Raw genomic sequence first — 20,796 nt, 5'->3', positions numbered from 1 at the left:
TCTGGATTCTCTACTAATGGATGGTAGGGGTCCTCAGGGAATCCATAACTAATAGCAACTGAAAACTGCATCCACATTTGTTTTTTTTCACTCAAACTGAGAAGTAGCTAAAATTCTAGAATTTCACCACACTTAAAAATCCACTAACTTGGTTCAGATGGAAAGGTACTATACCTGATAAAACTGGCAATATACACATTGACAAAGGTGGCCATCAGATACTGGCAGTCAAAGCGATCCATGATGCCTCCATGGCCAGGAATGGTATTGGCAAAGTCCTGTTAGAGGAGGGGAAGGATTGATGAGCCTGGCCTCAGCCAAGTCAAAGCCTGGCTTATGGTCCCACCTCAATGTCCAGCTACTGTACTGAATAGCTGAGAGCAACAGAAAGTGAAAAGTAAGTATTGATTCAAATGCTGAAGCTATAATAGTACACAATCTTATTAAATTACAAAATGTTTCTTTTGAAGAAAGAATATATTAACAAATATACTGAAAATCCAACCACTGAATTTTCTTAGAAACAATGTATCTTCCTTTAACCTACTTAAATTCCATGCATGGGTGAAGAAAAGCACACAGTAATAATCAGGGTTCATAGCTTGGTATTTTGAAGGGGGTGGTGGCTGATGAGGTGGGACAGGAGGAGGAAGGCAGAAGACGGGTGAAAAAGGGGCCCGGCTAGGAGACAATGAGAGGACTAGAAAAGGGTTTTCCTACTTTGATTTTAAAGGCTCGCTTGAATCCACTAGCGAAGAACCCTCCAAAGGGGCCAATGAGTGAAGCAAAAGTGGAGAGGGCAATGCTGTGAATCTGGAAGGGGTACATCCGGACTGTTTTCTGAAAAGAATAAATGAAGTCAGTCGAGATGCCTGCAAGCCCAGGCTTATTACTTGTTAACATTAAAAAACAAACAAACAAACAACAACAAAACCACCTCTTTATGAAACTATTTCTCTCCCCCCACCCCATAAAAATTTAGGAAGAAGACTGGTTTGGGGGTTTTTGTTTGTTTTTGGTAAATCTCTAATGTATGGCTTAATAGAGGACATTGAGGTGTTACGCATTCAGTCCACAGCAATACGACGTTTTGGTTGAAGTGTATGAAGAAAATCTAGCCCTACAAGGATACGTTGTTGAAAAAAGGAAGAGTATTTTAGAGAAGGATACCCATCTCTGATACTACACCAGAACTTGAGCGGTAGTTTTCTAAAAATTTGGTGCAATGTGGAATCTGAAAGCCTATCAATGACCATTTGAATGGATCGTTTACCCGTGCATGACTGTGTAACACCATGCACTGGCCATTTCAAAAATACTGGTTCACTGAGTTACACAAATCTTTCAAATGTAGACAAATTTTGCCATACAATGTCAAAACATCGTATGTTAAAATCACCACAGATCCCTCAGGAAAGCCTTTAAGTATTAAGAAGCTGTCAAACTTACAGTGGCAGGTATACACTTTCCAAAACTCTAATTTGTACTTGAAAGCCAAATTTTATCGTTGGTAACAACTACCGTCAGTTGTTTACTTAAGTGACAGACTCACTTTGTTCCTTTTCAAGAAAAATGTCTGCCAAAAATCCAAATCCGAAAAATTATAGTTTGTCGGCTCTTTTCAAGTAAAAATTATGTCCCCATAAAAAAGCTGCTAGTTCAGCTCATAACTCAAGCAGGTGCACACGCAGTCTTCCTTTAGGTAAGCACTGTCCTGCAGCATTTAGCAGAAGCATTTTATGTATAATTTCCATTTTGGTACCAGAGCATTAGAAAGGTGTGTATTCAAGGGTCAAGATTTAATAAAATTAATAATTTTACTATTTCATCAAAGACACTCTTAAAGTGAGCTGGCTGAGTCTTCCTGTGAGTATGTGGCATAATGAATTCAATGACAGTCCAGTTTAGTGCCACTGCCTTTACTCATGCTAAGGTGCCAGCACTGCTTTTGCACCATCATGGCAAATGTTGACAAAGTGAAAAAGTGAAACTTTCTTCATTATGTTACGAAGAAAGTGCGGACGCCCTGAGAGGACCTCAGGGTGCCCCAGGATCCAAAAGCACACTTTCAGAACCCTGGTCTTAATGATCTGAAGTGGGAGGAAATGTCTCCTCCTGTCCTCACCCTGAACTGACTTGAGCAATTCTCCAACCTGGGGCTTACAAGCTTTGGGGAGGGAGGAAGCTAGTTGTTTTTGAGGGAAGGCAATGGTGGAGAGGGGGCTCTCTCTTTGTAGTCACTATCCAGCCAAGGATCATTCACCCCATGTGAGTGGCACATACCCAGCCAATGACCGACTGGATCACCCCAGGAATGTTGTACTCCTGCAGACGAAACAGGTCCGAGGGCTCACAGTCCACAGTGAAGCTGTTGGTATCATTGTTGTACTCCACGGGGCAGACAAAGCATCTGTACCCGGACATCACATAGGACAGCTGAGGATGAGAACACAGACTAAGGAGACAAGTTCCAGCCATCTTGCCTGGGCAGCACGTGCCTGGTTCAACCAAGTCCCTCACAGTGCCTAGCACCCTAAGTGCAAGCTATGCACTAAATCAGAGGTTCATATTTCACAGATGTGTATTTTACCTGTATCTGGAAAAAAAAAATGAAAAAGAGGCTGATGGCCCACTGAGGCCTCAATATACTTGCTCCAACAACCAGGCCCTGAATAAACCCAGGAAAGGCCTGAGGGAATTTGGGCAAAGAACTACAAGAAGTTTCACCCCATTTGGAGGAGCGACGGTCCATTTTCCTCTGGATCCCTTAATTCAAAATGGCAGGTGGTGAGGGGAGCGGTGTAGTGAGAGGGAGAGAACCAGGAGGAGAGAAGGCTGAAGAGCAGTAAGTAGGGGGTCAGCCCTGAAGGGCAGCCGGACAACTCTGAAAAGGGGAGAGACTGGCCTGAGGGTCAGAAGCAGCGAATGGTGCTCTAGAAAGGGCTGGGAGATCATTCCTCTCCAGGCAAGACACGCACAGGAGAAAATCTGGGTCAGAATGGCATATCCCACCTCACCTCTTACTCTCAGGAAAAATATCAAATGCCTGGACAAGAATGCCATCTCCTGAGTGTTGCCAGGCCTCAGACTGAGAGGAGTACAAGGTGTGCACGGCCCCCACTCCTCTACTGCTTAAAGCCTGGCAGATAAAGGACAGCTGGCACTGCCCATGCCATGTTCATGCCCCGCTACAGGGCAAGGTTGCCATTCAGCAGGACAGAGTCCTTGGCCTCGGGGGACATGCTCACTAGCCGTGGATGGGCTTTGAAGGTGGGTGGGAGGCCTCTGCCCATCCCCCACCCAACTGGGAGCACCACCTACCAGAAGGCCAAATACCACAGTAGCAAAGCAGCCCCCAATGAAGCCTTCCCAGGTCTTCTTCGGGGACAGCTGTGGACAGAGAGCAAATTCTTTAAAAAAAGGCATTTTGATAACTCTAGCTTTGGGAATAATGATTAACTGTTAAAAAGTCTTTCTACTATTAAAAAAACTCCTCATTCAATTAAACCACCTCACCTTCTAAAATACCCCATACTTGGTTTCCTTGTTCCCTGTCTGATAGCCCTCAGTTTCCTTTGTTTCAATTGGCCAAATAATTTAATTATATTATAAAACAGCAAACTAATTAAATGATAACACTCAAATTCAGATCAAGGCCACAAAAGTGTGCCTACACTGTCTATAAAAATATTTTCCCTATTAGCTCTTTTTTTCCTATGAGTAGTTGTCAAGTCTTCCTCTGGCTTTTCTCTTGAAGCTAATTTATTACTAGCCTTTCATCAGGATGACATAAAGATGTACACACCAGCTAGATTTCTTCTGTCTCCCAAGCTGATCTACTCATATTGAAAGCACCACCCTCCCCTCACGGTGATGGTCCATGTTAGGGTGATCTACTTACCTTGATGAGTGGGGTCCGACCAAAGAAGAAGCCAAACATATAGGCCATGATGTCATTACAGATCACACAAGAAATGGGGACAATGAACCTAGGAAAGAAACCAAAGTAAGAATCAACGCTACCAAGATGATAATACCTCAAAAGTCCACAAAACAATGCCATTCATAAATTTCAGTACCAGAATAACCCATATAGTACTTATTAACCATTAAGGAATAAGTTTAAAAGAAATAAAATGCCACATAAGCCATACCTAGTACCCAGCACATAGCAGCATTCAAATGTTTACTGAATGACTACTGAATAAATGGAGGTGGTATTCTATAAAATGTCATTTGTTCTTTTTTCATTATAAAGTAATATAAAAATTTAAAGTGTAAAGAAAAGAAAAAACAAAAAGTTGCCTTGTTTCCCCTATCCCTATCTCCATTCTCCAAAATAACTACTTTTAATCATTTCTGACTTTTCTTCTTCTAGTAGTTACCTCCATAATCCTAAGTAATACATTTATTATCTATTTCATAATTTACCTTTTTTTTTTTTTTTTTTACTTTTTATTACTAGCTCTAGTGAGCCCAACTTTTCCCCAGGACTACACTGAGAGCAAGACCAAGTACATATATAGCCAGATTTCTTCTCTGCCTCCCTCTGCTGGTCTGGTCATCCCCACCATGAAAAAAAAAAAAAAGGGACAGTTTCCAAACTTGTATCATCTCTCTCTTCTCACTTTCTGCTCTCCGACAGTCACTTTTTTCAAATTTCCTCTATTACAGTTTAACACAACATACATAAATCCTAGCCCTTCAACTACAGGCAATATTTTCTGACTTCCTGCTTGTTAAGGTAGGGATTTAGAGCACCTGTATCCACCCAACCACCCATAGTATTTACTTTGTTGAGGCTTCTAGCAACATTCTCTGCTCTACACCTATAATTAAGTCTTGAAGGTTCAGTCTAAAAACCAATAACTAGAGATTTTAATATGATTCACTCTAGAACCAAGTGCTATGTCTAGCCCTAAAGATGAGAACTTAGCATGAGCCCCTCTTTAGAATTACTTAACAACACTCTGAAAGAGAGGGAGAGTACATCTCCTCAGGCCATTATCATTATTTTAAACATAATAATGCCCTAAGGCGAACATTTAGATAAGCTAGTCTCTGTTCTAAGCACTTTACATATTTTTACTAATTTATTCCTCAGGCAGTGGGTATTAACTGTACCTTCACCCTGAGAACAGGAAACAGAGGCACAGTTTGGGATCTTAATCACCGTACTTTAGCACCTCATATACATGAGCATATGCCTTCACATTTTCACTAAAAGCATAGCTTCGGGCCTCCCTGGTGGCGCAGTGGTTGAGAGTCCGCCTGCCGATGCAGGGGATACGGGTTCGTGCCCCGGTCTGGGAGGATCCCATATGCCGCGGAGCGGCTGGGCCCGTGAGCCATGGCCGCTGGGCCTGCGTGTCCGGAGCCTGTGCTCCGCAACGGGAGAGGCCACAAGAGTGAGAGGCCCGCATACCGCAAAAAGAAAAAAAAAAAAAAAAAAAAAGCATAGCTTCTTCAGTCAGCCTACTGATTTCTATCAATGGTGACAGATTTCCTGATGAAACTATTGCATTTGTGGAATAAAATCTACTAAGTATATCATTCTTTTGACACATTGCCAGATTCCATTCGCTAATAGTTTATTTAGAATAGTGTATCTATAATCATAAAAGAAATCAGTTTATCATTCTTGTTTCTCCCTCCCTATGCTTTTATCAGCTTTAATATTAAGGGGTGGATAAAACTCAGCTGCTATCATTGGTCATTTTTTCCAGGTGTAGATTCTTATGCAATTTTCAAAGTTCTTTTATAGTTACTTATCTATTCAAGTTTTCTTCTTCGTGATTTTTACTCGGTGACCTCTTGTCAGGAAATCATGATTTTTTCTTCTAGATTTTCAAATTTGTTGCCATATAGTTGCACTGCCTTTGATTCTTTAAATATCCCTACACCTGTTAGTCTAGAACAGTGGTTCTCAAAGTGTAGGTCCCAACCAGCAGCATCAGCATCACCTGGGAATGTACTAGAAATTCAAGTTCTCAGGCCCCACCCCATAGCTACTGAAGCAGAAACTCAGGAGTGGGGTGCCCAGCAACCTGTGTTGCAACTAGGCCTGCAGGGGATTCTGATGTAGCTCAGGTGAGAACCTCTGGCTTAGACAGTTCATCAGGGTTTCTCAGCCCACCTATACGAAAACACCCACAAAATATAAGGAAACGCCCCCCCCCCCCAACATCACTCACCAGATCATTCCTTCAAACAGGTTGTGGATAACAAGATGTGACTGGGTTACAACAATCAGTAATGTTACATGGGTCCAGCCAAACTGCAAAAGAAGATAAAGGATAAACTTTACCTAACAGTTTAGCTTGAAAGGAACTTCAAATAACCGTTAATACCAAATAGAAAATTGCTTAGAAACAGGTAGGAAAGATATCTGCTTCTGTACCTGTCTTACAGGAAGTGAAAAAGGTATAGAACAGGCCTCTGGGAAGAACTATGCTCCCCAGCTACAGCTGCCATCAAAAGGAGGGCCCATATGGCCCACTAGTTAGTCCTTCTATGCTCCAAAGCCTGGGTACTTCTCATTTTCTTAGTAAGTATTTATTGAGTGCTTAGGACACTCAGAGAGGGGATGTTTTTAGGTTGAGGGAATGATTTAGCAGGCAGGATATCTATGGGCAATGCCTAAAGCTTCACCTTGAGCCTTACCTGGAGGCCACCCTCAGGTCCAGAGGGCAAAGACTACTTAGGGTGTAAATCACATAACAGTGATTGGGTCTAGGTGGATAAAGAGCCACCAAACTTCACTGGGGATGCCTCCTTCATCCTCTAGGTTCCAGATGCATAAGAACAGACTGCATTCCAGGGTTATGATTTATCACAGAAAGGATGAGAGGCCTGTGGAGTTTCCACAGAATTTCACTTATGCCAAGAATTTTGACATTGACGCGCATATTTCCCTTACCATGTAGAACTGCAGTCGATAATGCTTCTTGACCAGACTCAGCACAAACATGCAGAATCCTAGTTTGAGGAAGAGGAGGAGAAAGGGCAAAATGAATCACATTCTGCGTTTATCTTTGTCCTAGTCATTTCCTTTAGCTGTGTTAAGCAGTCCTTTGCTAACTTCCTGGCAGCAGTTAAACAGGGCACAAATTCATAGCCCAAGGGAATAAAACCAGATAAGCAGTCAGAAGGAAAAAATGACTCCTTCAAGACAATTAAAGGAAGGCAATATTTTAAAATCTTGCAGACTACACTCAACTTAGGACACTGTTCACCAGATAGAAATGTTTTGATCCTAGAGCAGGGGCTGACGACAGTCAGGCCAGCTGCCTGTTTTCATAAACAAACTTTTATTAGAACACAACCATACCTATTTGTTTACATACTGTCCAGGGTTATTTTTTTGCTACAATGGCAGAACTGAGGAGCTGCAACAGAGACCCTATAGCCCCCAAAGCCTATAATATTTATTAGCTGGACCTTTTAAGAAAAAGTTTGCCAACCTCTGTCCTAAAGAACAGGCAGAAGGGGGATCCACCTGGTACGGGGCCAAGGCCATCCTTGCATCTCTCTCCTACTGACCCATATGACCGAACTCTCCAGGAAGAAAAGGGATTTTACCCGTAAGTGTGCTGGGTCCCTCAAAAGCAGCCCTGCCCAGAAGAGAGTACATCACTGTTCAAGACCCCTGGCCTCCCTTTGTGGGGCTGCTCCCAGGCTCTGAGGCATGCTCTCTATCCTCAACACAGCAGACCTCTCGGAAGTGGACTTCATATTTTAATAGCCAGGTGTCATTCACAGAGCCAAGTATTGCCATCAAGGTGATGAACAACAGCTAAGACTGAAACTTATTAGGTCAGAACAATTTCTTACATGCCTCAAACTGGCTTTGAGGGTAACTATGAAGAACGCATTACTAGCATTACTGTACAGTCTTAACTGAGTTTAGATTGACAGAGCACTTTACTGTTTGTCAAGCTGCAATGTATCTGATCAAATCCTCACGGTAATGCTCCTGTTTTAGCTTTAGATTACAGAAGAGCTAACTGAGATTCAAAGAGTAAGCTCCTGGCTCCTTTGAAGTCACAGGTCTTTTTAAACCCAAATCAATAAAATTTCTAATACACTGCAATGCCCCTTTTTTAAAAATTAATTTTTATTGCAGTATAGTTGATTTACAATGTGTGTTAGTTTCTGCTGTACAGCAAAGTGAATCAGTTATACATATATATATATCCACTATTTTTTAGATGTTATTCCCATATAGGTCATTACAGAGTACTGAATAGAGTTCCCTGTGCTATACAGCAGGTTCTTGTCAGTTATCTATTTTATATATAGTAGTGTGTATGTCAGTGCAATGTCCCCTTTTATATACAAGTTCCTGGGCAGTTTTTGTTTCAGTCACACTGCAGAATCTCTGCCAAGAGGGCAGTCAGGACAAGACCATGCTATGCAGTCCTCCAACAGAGGCTGGAACACAAGGACAGGTGGCACAAACTCAGCCTCCACAACCACACAAGCCCCTTGGTCTCATTTCTCTTAGTAAAGAGCTGCTACAGCTCACGTAAGGCAGAATCCTTAGCTCTGCTCCCCTAAGTGGTCAGAGTTAATGTCATCAAAACCTTACATTGACCAAGAAATGTCCCAGCTCAGCAGACATGCAAAAACAAGACATACACAACAACTGGTGAGCTGCTTGACGCATACCTGTTAGATAGAGAGTAAAGGAAATGAATCGGTGGTATTTACTGAGAATCCGCAAAGGTTCCTCTCTCTGGACCAGAGTGAAGAAGTAATCTGTCACTGTTTCGCCATAGAAGAAATAATTTACACACAGTAGAAAGTACCTGTAAAAGAATACAGGTCACTGCCAAGGGGAGCACATGTGGCCTCTCCTTTAAAGCGAGGCTGTTAGAAAGCCTCGAGGACCAGAGGTCCACCTGACCCCCAAGACCCCCGGGGGCAGCTCACACAGGGACAAGAAGACCACCATTCCCTGTTCTCTGGTGACACTGCAGGTGAGACGTTTATCTAGAAATTTGTGGCTTTCATTCACTCTCCATTTATCATAAACTTGGGACTCAAGTTTTTGCCCCTTCTGTAGCATTACCAGGCCTAACTTAACACTCAAACTGTAAGACAACCGTCTGAAAGGCACCTCATCCTGCCTCCGCAGCCTTACGTCCACTCTTCCTGACACAAACCTTGCACACCTATCAAAATGGACTTCTCTGGCTTTGCCACCTGTCTGCTTGGTCCCCTTCTTTTCCCTGCCTGGAACATCCTCTTCGCTTACCCAGTTTATCACTCGTTGCTCAAATACCATTTTCTTCATAAAAACCTTGCATGACCTAACATGATATCTGCTTCCCCTGCATTTATTTCTATAGTACAAAGTATTTGCTCCTTCCACTAAGCAATTAATTATGCTTCAGACTGTCTTCCTCTCTGATGCCTGGCTTTGACACACAAATCTTTCACTAGCACTAACTCTTCATTTGTTTATAACCTCTCTCCACTACTGGAAGGAGCTCTGAGGAGGGAGAAGACAGGGCTCATATACCTTTGCGGCCTCACTGGTATTTCTGAGTATGGGAACCAGCAGCCCCACTCTAAACTCTCAACAAGGATCCAGACAGAGAAGAGAGGGGAGAGCTTCTCTCTTCCATTTTTTCTTTTCTTTTTTTAATTGTGGAAGTTCAAGAACTCCCATACTGGATTTGTTTTCTGTTATGTGAAAAACACTTCCTTTGTACACTGACCAGAGTCAGGGGTCAGACATCCTGAGTATGTTAACAAAATTCATAACATTGCTTTCCAGCTATAGAAGACCCACAAGAGAGACCTACATCTTAACCCAGGTGGCAAGCACAGGCCCTGTGGAGACTGCGAGGCAGCTTGTGGTGCTGGATGACGAGGAAGCATCTCTCAGAAGGATGTGTCCAGGCCAAGTCCAAGCACATCAACTCCCTTGGCCATAACCAAGTTGCTGGGGCCCAAAACACTACTCTCCGGCCTGGTAAGTAATGAAATCAATGCCCGAGACCCAGCACAGCAGGGTGAGAAGAGTCTGTATTTGCCCGAAGTCTTCTCAGGACTACACAGTACTCTGCTCACATGTCACCACCTGAGAAGAGTGTGGTCAATACAGCAGCGAGTTTCAGATCAGGAAGGGGTCTCAAACATCATCTGCACTATAGGTTTTGATCCTGTTTTTGCTTCAAGACGGTGGTCCAGCGGTTAGGACTCTGCGCTCTCACTGCCGAGGGCCCAGGTTCAATCCCTGGTCAGGGAACTAAGATCTTGCATGCAGTGTGGCATGGCCAAAAAAAAAAAAAAAAAAAAAAAAAAAAAAGCCAAGCCCCTTCCTAGGAGGAGAAAGCAGAGTTCCTCTGAGGAGCCCAGATCCCCTGCACTTAGTCTCACTCCTGCCCACTGGCACCCAAGGAGCCTCCGAGGAACTAGGGCTCCAAAACCACAGTTTGAAAAGCACTGACTAGGTCTCAACCATCTAAGGATGAGGAAGTCAAGTGCCAGAGACAGCAAATCCCAGATGACTCTTGTGGGATGCTGAGATACTAGAGCATGACAAATGTACTGATCTAGAAAAGGGGGGCCATTGTGCAGAGTCTAAGGAATCCAAATACTGATGCAAACACGGTCACAGATGCAGCTGGTCTGGTTTCTTCTGAGGAAGAGTCCAGACTCTGGGTAACTACTCAAACGCTCCTCAGAGGCCAACCATACAGTCCGGCCTATCCAATACTTGGGTCTCAAAGGCGCTGTGAAGGTCCATGGCCATCACAGCCTCCCTCCCACCATGATTGTAAATACCTACCACAAAACACTTGTCCAAATCTGTTAAGGGTTTCTGTGGGGCTAAAGAGCTTACCAGCTGAGGGTTCTGAACCAGGGCAGGTCATAGGAGTGGTAGACATTGTAGCCAATAGTGATAATCTCATGGAAACACTTAATCTGAACACACATCACCTGCAGGACACAAAAGAATTAGAACACTTGTCAACTCCCCAATTCTTATGATCTTTGGAAACAGAAACCAACAGGTCATGGGCCTTCAAGAAAAACCACTATATTTAAGAACAATGTCCGTCCTTCAGTGATTCTGCTCTCCTCCTTTCTCTCTCACACCACCCCACAGGGTAGTGAGGCCCTTTAAGTCACACAGAGTAGATGCAATTTCTCACAATAAATATATGCTTCTGAAACTTCAATTAACTTTTTATTGTAGAACACCCCCCCCACCTCGGGACTCAATATCTTCCATTCTTGACTTTGAATAGAAATACATACTTGAAAAGTCCCAACTGCTCTGCTCAGCACTCATCTGTTAGTCATTTGACCCTGTCCATGACAGTGGGAAGACTAACAGCAAAGTACTGTGGACTGGGATTTCTTAACAAAAAAGTCCTAAAACCTAGGAGGGAGACTCCAGGAAAACAAGAAACAAAACCAAGAGTCACACAGAATCGTAGCCAGGGTCCCAGTTTGATCAAAGAGCTGAAGTAATAAAATCAAATTTTAAAGTGATCTTTAATTCACACACAAATGGCCCTCCAGTTGGCTGCTGGAAGGTGAGAAATCACAGCTATTCTAAGGCAGATGTGGTCTGAAGAGCCTGGACCCCAAGTGATTCCCAGAACCAACCCAACACCTGGCACTTAAAATGACCAGTCCTGTAGGGAAAAGTGAAGGCAAAACTATAAAACAGCATATAAATGGCACTTACAATCATCATTAAAACCATTGGTCCCAGGTAAATGATGATGAAGAAAAATGCAATCATGGCCAAAGTCAAGATGCCTCTCACCCACCAGTTCTTCCATCTAAGTTAGAGAGGAGGGGAAGGAGAAAACATGTCAGGAGCCCAGAAAGAACTGAGGCACAAACCCAAGGGGGATGGTTCTTCCTGGGTTGAGAGGGCCCTGAGGTCAATCCTTTCCAGGAGTATGTCCTTCACCTTGACAGAGGCAGTAGCCCAGCAGCCACATGCTGGGAGGAGCAGAGCCGCCAGAGCCATCACATCATCCACACGAAACTCAGCAAGTGCTCCAAGGTCCACAGAAAAGCACACCCAGCTGGTGTCTTAACGAAGGAATCAGGCAAAAGACCCAAGGGAACAATGCCCTCTACTTCTGTATCTACTTGGATGGCTTCTACGGGCTTCTCTGAGGAAAAACCTATGAACATTTTTCCTGCAGCAGAATCCTACATTGCTCTGACCCTGCATCGCTATGGTGATAACAGTACCAAACACAGTTGTAATAATAGCTACCATATGTATGTACCTGGCACTTCTATAAGGACTTTACATGTATTAATTGATTCAACCCTCAACACTACTAGCTTTTATAACAGATGAAGAAAGGGATGCACAGTTCATACACCTGTCAAGTGTTTAAGCTGAGATTTGAATCCTGGGAGTCTGTCTGGCTCCAGAACCCATGCCCGTAAACACTGCACAATATAGCCTTTCAAAGGGACAAATGTGTGGGAGGCATGCCCAGGAACACTCTTAGATAATGTTTTGGGGTCTTATAGTTTGCTTTTTTAATCTGCCCACGCAGCTGGTGTCAGAAGGACCAGAATCTCAAGGGACCAAAATTTTAACCCTGAATTCACCCAAGTTGAGATGTTTCTCAATTCTTATAGGAAAATTCAAGGAATGTCCACAATGTATGTGTGTGAGAGAGGGAAAACTGAACTCTTAACTAGGAACTTGGGCTCCTCAGTGTAAAGCAACCTGCCCATTAGTCACAAACCCCAAGGATCATTCATCTTCATGTGCTGTGTCAGTGACCACCCCCATGTCCACACGTTCCTCCTCCTTAGACAGCACCTCCCAGACAGCCTAGAGCACGCTTCAAGGCCAGATCCACCCAGGCGGCGCTCATAGTCACTGTTAAGCACTAGATGACACTTAACGGAGCCCTAGGCAAAGGCAGGGGAGACTGTGGCTAATGAAAGCAGGCAGGCCTGCACCTCACACTCTAACAGATGTGGGCTCCTGCTACAAGACTGTGGGCTCTCTAAGGGCTTTGGGTCTTCCATGGCACTTGGAGACAATGCAAGCCCCCAGCAAGCACTTGCATCATTAAGCCAAGCTACCTTGAAGACAAGTTGGAAAGGGCCCTGTTGAGGACCTCTGGAGTATCGTCTACAGAGGTTGGTAGGGTGACAGCTTCCACTCGGCTCTCACTGTCCGATGCAGTCTCTCCATCTGCTTTTGCTTCTGCCTCCGACTCCTACATAGCAGAAAAACAGAAGAGGAAAAGGTCACAAGCGCTGAGTAGGATACTGGGTGTAGACATCCAAACAGACCCATCCACCTTTGAGAACCCTTCTCCATCAACACCTAAGTCACACAGGGAGCAGCCCCTGCTCTGCCATAAGCTATGGACGCTCAGAACCACCAAGACAGGCCGGGCTCTCTCAGGGAAAGCTGGGTGTTCAGGCTATTGCCCCCCACAACAGGGCTCCCCAAAGTCCATGGTGTTACTTCCAGACTTCACAACAACACCCCATAAGGAAGCCAGCCCCACTCAGTGTGGAAGCCCTATGGGACCACTAACTCGAGTCTCTGCTTCACCAGGACTGGTGTGCACCACTGCCTTCTCCCTGCCACCAGGCCTGGGCATCAGCAGACACTTCGATGTCACTCACAGAGTTGCCACCAGGCCCCAGCCACATAAGGAAATGCTCGCAGGAATTCACCCTGCTCCCCAGTCTGTGTGAAGGGACCAGAGCCATGCCAGCAACAGGTTCTCCATCCAGAGTACCATGGAGCAGGCTGCTCTGCATCCTAGGGACCATCCTTCTACTCAGAGCTTTTATTTCTTAGGAGAATTTAGAATAGCTGCTGTGAGAAGAGGTGCAGGAGAAATCAAATCACTTGGAATCAGAGTAACAATACTACACAGAATTTGAATAGCCCTTCACAGTTTTGAGAGCATCTCCCACACCTGTGAACATCTGAGCAGCTCTGGGAGGAAGGGAAGGAAGACAGAAAGATTCCTGTTTACAAATGAAGAAACAGGGGCTCTGAGAAATTCGATGGCTGGCCCCAAATCTCCTACTAACCAGGTCTCTGACTTCAGTGTGTTCATCCCACTAGATTTCCTTTTATTTAAGCATCTCGGAATCCATTTTATTCTTCAGTAAGAGATTCAGAATAAAGTAAACTGAAAATGGCAAAAGGAGGTTTCACCAAAGTGTCAAAGATTTCATTACATACATGTGCAAACAAAAAAAACAGTTATATCTTTCTTCAAATTGGACAATTTGAATTTCCCTGATGACTAAGAAATATATGAAACTGAGGATCCTTTCACATGTTTCTTGGCCATTTGGCTATCGTCTTCTGTGAAGTGTCTGTCAAGTCATTGGCCAGTTTTCTACTGAGTTTTCTTGCTTTCCTTTCTATTGATTTGTAGGAGTTTTTTTTTTTTTTAATATGTTCCAGATTTAAGAACTTTGTGTCACTAACCTGTTCCTCCAGGCTTCTCTAACCCCCACGCCCCACCTCAGTCCTTCCCTTTCCTACAATCAGACCTTCTCCCTCCGGCTCAGCACTGGCCACAACGGGGACTTGGTAGGAGATTTTATAATTGTCTTCTGCCCCAACTGACCATAAGGTCCCTAAAGACAAAGATTATAACACCTTTTTCTCAGGATATCTTCATGCCTGGCACACAGATACTTACATAAAATACTTACAAATATATGGAAGGATGGTGGGAGGAAGAGAGGAATTAATTCCAGGTGTGGTAAAGCTGCCCCTGCCCTCATAGAGACAGCTGTTTCTAAATTAACTTACAACTGTGACAACACCACAAAACAGAGGCTTTAACTACTGCAGAACTGCTGATACAGAGACAGCAGGCTTTGGTAAAGAACTTACGGAGGCACTTGGCTGTACAGCAGAAATTAACACAACATTGTAAATCAACTATACTTCAATTAAAAAAAAGAAAGAACTTATGGAGGTGGCCTCATCCGTAGGATCTGAGGGGAAAGGCCACAACTTCTGATGATGGGGTCAGTGCTCCTTCCTCTGCCACGCTTAGCCAGTGGCTCTGGACGAGTCACCGAAGTGTTGTACTCTGCTTCCTCACCTAATAAAAGGAGCCCAGAAAGGACCCTCCTTATCTGGTAGCGGTTCCCTAGAAAGATTTAACCAAACCCCCACCCAGAGCTATGTCCTATTCCACTGCCCCACAAGGTTCTGAAATGCATGGATAATGTGGGATTATCCCTCTCTGATGAGACTGCGTGAAGACTGAGGCATTTGGAACAGCTTTCCATTCTTCACGTTAACATTATCGTCCCCTCCCCATCAGCTACCATCAGGAATATGAGGTAACGATGCTGTGGGATTATCTAGATCTGACCCCTCAACCAAGGGGCTTCAAAATGCAAGTACCAGAGCCCCACCAAGGCTTCCCACAGATGTTCTCCAGGAGTATCTAGAAGCCACAGGGACTGAGGTGAGCACAGCAGGCCAGAGGACACAGGCACGCGTGCATGCACACACACAAGCCCTAGCACAGTTTATTTTTAACTTATCCATCCTGTTGTCAAGGAAACTCACAAAGGCTGCTGGTTCCCCAGGCTAGGAAGGGCAGGAAGGAACCCAGGCAGAGCCCCTGCAGGGGAGGGGCAGGGAGCTCCGGCTCCGTACTAAGTCTCTGGACTTTGCAGGCCCTTTTACGAACGTTAGCCCGGATATCGCCATATCCGACTCCTCTCCTTCCTTGCTAGGAAGAAGTGCAGTGAAGAGAGGTATCCTGAAGCAGAAAGTAGTAAAAGGACAGAGAGAAATGTTACAAAGACGCTGTGACTGTTGTTACTGTCAAGACATCAGGGGGCCTGGGATGAACAACTAAGAAATGAAGTAAATGCCCTAAAGAAACAAGCCTGAAGGAGATTAACTTTCCAGGTGTCACCTGCCTGTAAGCAAGTAACTCACTCCAGTGTCCTGAATAAGCATCCTCAGAGCCCTTACCTGGAGGTCTCCTCAGAGCAGGAGACAAACACCTACACAGACAGCCACTCTCCCACAAGCTGAAACAGAGCCAAAAAAGGCAGAAGGGCAAATTCCTGTGCGGGAGGAAAGAGCACAGCCTGGGAAGACATGGATCGGGGCGGGGCAAGTCGGCCAGCTCTCCTCCAGGTGGAGATGTCGAGAAAGCAGGGCAAGGAACAGAAACCTTGGAGAACCTGGAATCCTGCGGTGTTCTGGCTCCTCCCCATGCACGGGCAGGGCCTTCCCCTTGGGCTGCTCATGCCCGAGTGAGGAGGCGAATGCTGGCAGCAGCTTCCATAGTGGGCCCAGAAGGAGGCAGAAACCTGGAGCCCAAGTTTTCACCCAGGAGAAAGTGGCACACACAGGACCAAGAGTCAGAGACATCAAGCGCTTCACTGGTTTGCTCCTCCAGGGGATGGTGAGACAGGCAGACGCCACGGAAGACTTTCTGCAGGAGGCGGCGGCGGCAGCCAGTCAAATCCCAGCCCTGGTGCTCATGACACTCAGCACAGGCCTCCAGTCTCTGGTCTTACCACTGGGGAAAGGACCCCCACACACACACACTCAGACGGTTGTTGGGATGATCAAATGCAACATCAGTGAAAGTCTATTAAAACTATAAAGGGACTGAATAGCAACAGGCACCTGCTGCACCTACACCCACACCCACTCCTCAGTAGGCTGACCACGGCACACAGGACAGGAGCCCAAGAACCCTAAACACCTACCCCAGGCAACCTGGGCACCCTTCTCAAGGAGGGTAGAGTGGTGAAAGAATGGTGGTTATCAGGCTTTGCTGGGGCCCTGGGCTAATCAATTCTGTGAGCTCAGCATCTGCCTGCCTTGCTTCCTCTTTCCTGTTTTCCATTCATCCAACAGGCGGCCCCAACTCAAAAATGATCCACTTCTCAAAGCTCCCATGAAAGGTGGAGGTCTGAGACACAGGCAGCAGTACACGGCAGTGCTCCCTGACGTGGGATGTGTATAGCACAGTCCACTGAGGTGTGGGAGGAAATATTAGGACTTATTTCTATTTAGCTCATGCAGCTTTCCTTTCCTGTGCATGCTTTATAAGGGCTCTATCAGCACAGGTATATAACTGAGTGAGTCTGTGCAAGCTGGGGCACATGGTAAAAGCATCACATACATGTTGGACATGGTGGTGTGTCAGTGACTGTGGTCTCCTTGATTCCCACTGCACTGAACAGTGCCTGGAACGTAGCAGGCACCCGAAGATTTGTTGGACTAATGAGCTAATTAATTCTACTTAAGCTACCATGGACCACAGTGTCTGTTTGCACTGAGCATATGACAGAACCCACTTGGATTTCCAGCTCGTGTGGCCCTTGCAACAGGGCCAGACGAGTGCCCACTCTCATCCCCTCTCCCTGCTGACTGGTGGGTCTGAGGACTCAGCTCAGTAGCTCTGGGGCCAGAACACAGTGGTGAGGAAAGGCTGCCTTGCTGCTTCAAGCTGTCTCAGCACGGCTCCCAGGCATCCCCTCCTCCTTCCTTTCTTTCTTTTCAACCCAAGGGTCCAGATCAGAGGCTGAGTAGGGCAGACCCTGTTTCTCAGATTCTCTCTCAGTCACCGCCCATCCTCCCACAGTCCAGCAGCCATTTCTCAAGGGGATTGTGGTGCTGGTGTAAACAGGAAACAAGAGCATTGCTTTAAAAGGAAAAAAGCTCTCTCTGAGGCCTCCTTCCTTCTGGTTCACTAAGACTCTATAGGGAAAGGCAGAAGCACTTCAGGTGAGGGACACATGGAGAGTCTTGGGTACCAAGGGCTCAGGTTAAGACCTATCAACATTCTTAGAGAAACTCATGCATGAAAGGCTTCCCCTACCGGCCTGCCAGGGTCCCTCAACCTCCTACAGCTGCCCAGACACCAATGAACTAGGGCTCAGAACAGCACAGAAGGCTTCCTTCAACACAAGCAAGAGAAGGCAGCGAGGGAGGGCCAGAAGGAGCAGTAATGGTGGGGAGAGGGGAGGTCCCTGTGGTCAAGGTCTGGCTTCCTGGCCTGAGAAGGGACCTGGCTTGGTCCGGAACAGCATCCGCAGGACTCATTTTCACTGTTATAATCTACTTAGAAAACCCTAGAGAGAACCCAAGCAGTTTAGAGAATACTAAGCTGCATTAAAACTCATAAGTTTCATTTACTGAGTGACTTCACAACTTACACAAACTATTTTTTGTACTGCTGTAGATGCAAATTACAAACCTTGTCCTGGAGGAAAATCATTCAGGCTGAGCCTAACCTTTCCACTAAGTATCATGCCTGCCATCTTCTTAAACAAGCCCTGTGGCCAGTTGCCAGGAAAATCGACCCCCCCAACTTGTAAGGAAAGAAATTACCAGAGACAGGTTTATCCTTAATATGAGTGTAAGGGACCTATGTGTCCTTCTTACTGAAAAAGCCAAGTAGGCTTTCATCTGAGTTCCTATTGGGGGAAAAAAAGTGTGTGTGTGTGTGCGCGCGCGCGCCTGTGTGTGTGCGCGTGTTTAGTGTTTGGAACAGCAAAGAAAATATTTCTAGCTTTTTCTAATGCTAACCTCATTTGACAAGTTCAATTGTCTGAACAAAGGATCAAAGGGGAAGAGCCTGGCTCTGAAAGTTTAGAATCATCCCTGGCACGGCCATATCCTGCCTTCAAAAGCCTCATATCAGTAATGAGATCCACAAAAAATGCATTCAGAACTACTCCAGATGGACTGCTTCCTTAAAGTACCTCCACACCAAAGAGCTCTCCAGAGGACACGGAAAGACACACGTGCGGGAGGTTCAGCTTTTTGAAACCTAACTGGCTCTGAACCGTTTCACCCACAGACAATACTATTTACAATGAGCCACAGGGGTCTTTGCAGAGAACACACCACTGCCAGTCTTGGGCCCAGATAGGGCTCCTGTGGGAGGACAACTGTTCCCAGGACACCAGCACTGGGAGCCTCCCACGTGCTGCCATCCCCTTTCCTCCCCCTCCTCGGAGACCTTGCTCCACTGATCTCCCCTCCCTCCCCTCTGTCCTCCCACCTCCCCCTCACCCCTGGCCCTCATTTACACCATTCAAACAGGCTCATCCAAGGAAAGCACCCTCTTCCCCACTTCACAGATGAACCTTTGGGAAGGGCTTTGAACACCCCATCCCCCTCCCTTGACTGACCTTCACCCTTGACTGGCTTTCATTCCTCCCTCAACTGACCTTCATTCCTCAAGCCACACCAAGCCACCTTCATCCCCGGGCATTCCTGCACAGCCTTGCAGGAGCTTTTGATGCTATTATCGAGAAACACTCTTCCTTTGGCTTCCAAGCAGCACATCCTCCTGGTTTCCCACCTGCCTCTCTAGCCACGCCTTCTTTAGCCAGCTCCTCCTTGGCAGCTTCCTCTTCTTCAGCCTGTCCCTTAATTGAGGGACTCCACGAGGTTCTGTGCTGGGCACTCCTGTTCTACTGCCCACTCTCCCTGAGTAATCTCATTCACTCTGATGCCTCTAACTGCCTCTTCTTGAGCTTCAGACCCACACATCCAAACATACTGGATGTCCCCACCTTGGATGTCCCAAAGACACCTAAAATTTTCTGTGTGTTCGAAACCAAATTCATTCCCTTTCCCCTGAACTGGCAAGTGAGAAAGGTGGCCATCACCCTGGGTGCTTCCTGCCTTGGCTCCTACCAACGGGTCTGGGATCACTACCTCCAAAGCAGCTTTTAGCTCCATCTATTCATTCCCCTTGCCTGTAAACCCCCCTTAACTCAAGCCAACATTGTTCCCCCTGGATAACTGTGACAGCCCAACCAGCCACCTCATCTCCGGCCTTAGTCTATTCCTACCTCCACTCTACTCTTCACACTGCACCAAGAAGGACCTTCCAGAAAGAAAATCTGACCACGTCAACTCCCTGTGCAATACTCCTCCTGGAGCTCTCTGGGCTAAACTGAGGTGATTTTTCCACCTCTAGCAGTCTAAAGGATAGACTAAACTACAGGACAGATCTAAACTTTTTTTTAATGGTCTACAAGCCCCTTTGGGATCATGGTCTTGTATACCCTTCCAGCCTCGTCTCGCTCAGCCATTCTGCACTACAGTCAGTTCCTAGAACAGGCTGTACTTTCTTACCTTAGGCCTTTTGCTCATTCTGTTCCTACCTAGAACAGTCTCTGTTCAGTCTCTTCAGAAACTCATCTCTCTTCTGGCCAATTATAATTTACTTCAGATCTCAGCTAAGAGATCCCTTTCTCTCCAAACCTTCTGCCATGTGTCCCAGTGGCCCCCAGCCTCCCTCAAGAATGCACCCCACACTGTATGGTCTCCTCCTGTAGACCACAACCTGGGTGGGGGCAACGGGGAAATGTTGACTTCCTCACCACAGTACCCCCTACATCTGGCATGGTGCCTACAGAGAAGACAGTAAGTTTCACCACATCTGCCTAAGCAGCCACAGCCAATCATTCGGAGAGGGCCCAGGGTTTACTAGATTGGCAGATAGCCCAGCAACATACAGCAATTCAACATTTTCCACGCTCTTAAAAGCACTATATGAGGCATTACAGGGTTGCAACCCATTGTCCCACTGTTCATATCCTCTTCTTTCTTAGAACAGAAGCCCTGATTTTTAACCGAGCTTAGAACCAAGACTGCATTTTCCAGTTCTGGTCAATGAGGTGTTAGCAGAAGCGCTGTGTGCAATTCTACCATTTTTCCTTCATGCTGACTGGAATGTGGAAAGGCTAGTTGGAGCTCCGGCAACCATCTTGGCCCATGATGTGAAAGCCACCTATTACCAATGA

The 20,796-nt window shown here is 45.8% G+C and overlaps 1 protein-coding gene across 1 annotated transcript in view; it reads right to left on the bottom strand.

Annotated features, from left to right (window-relative positions):
- Positions 1–20,796, bottom strand: part of CDS2 (CDP-diacylglycerol synthase 2) — a 59,309-nt gene that overhangs the window by 7,603 nt on the left and 30,910 nt on the right. The window contains exons 2-12 of the mRNA XM_081255497.1: positions 13,090–13,226; positions 11,711–11,807; positions 10,856–10,953; positions 8,671–8,810; positions 6,920–6,978; positions 6,195–6,277; positions 3,902–3,989; positions 3,322–3,390; positions 2,284–2,436; positions 721–840; positions 175–278 (exon numbers count right to left, since the gene is read on the bottom strand). Of these exons, the coding sequence (XP_081111623.1) occupies positions 175–278; positions 721–840; positions 2,284–2,436; positions 3,322–3,390; positions 3,902–3,989; positions 6,195–6,277; positions 6,920–6,978; positions 8,671–8,810; positions 10,856–10,953; positions 11,711–11,807; positions 13,090–13,226 (1,148 nt within the window). The remainder of the gene's footprint in view (positions 1–174; positions 279–720; positions 841–2,283; positions 2,437–3,321; positions 3,391–3,901; positions 3,990–6,194; positions 6,278–6,919; positions 6,979–8,670; positions 8,811–10,855; positions 10,954–11,710; positions 11,808–13,089; positions 13,227–20,796) is intronic.

Source organism: Mesoplodon bidens, assembly GCF_964165515.1.
Source record: "Mesoplodon bidens genome assembly, chromosome: 15".
In the NCBI taxonomy this organism is placed as follows: Eukaryota; Metazoa; Chordata; class Mammalia; order Artiodactyla; family Ziphiidae; genus Mesoplodon; species Mesoplodon bidens.
Note: the sequence above shows the minus strand (reverse complement) of the source record. Positions and strands in the feature narration are given on the sequence as shown.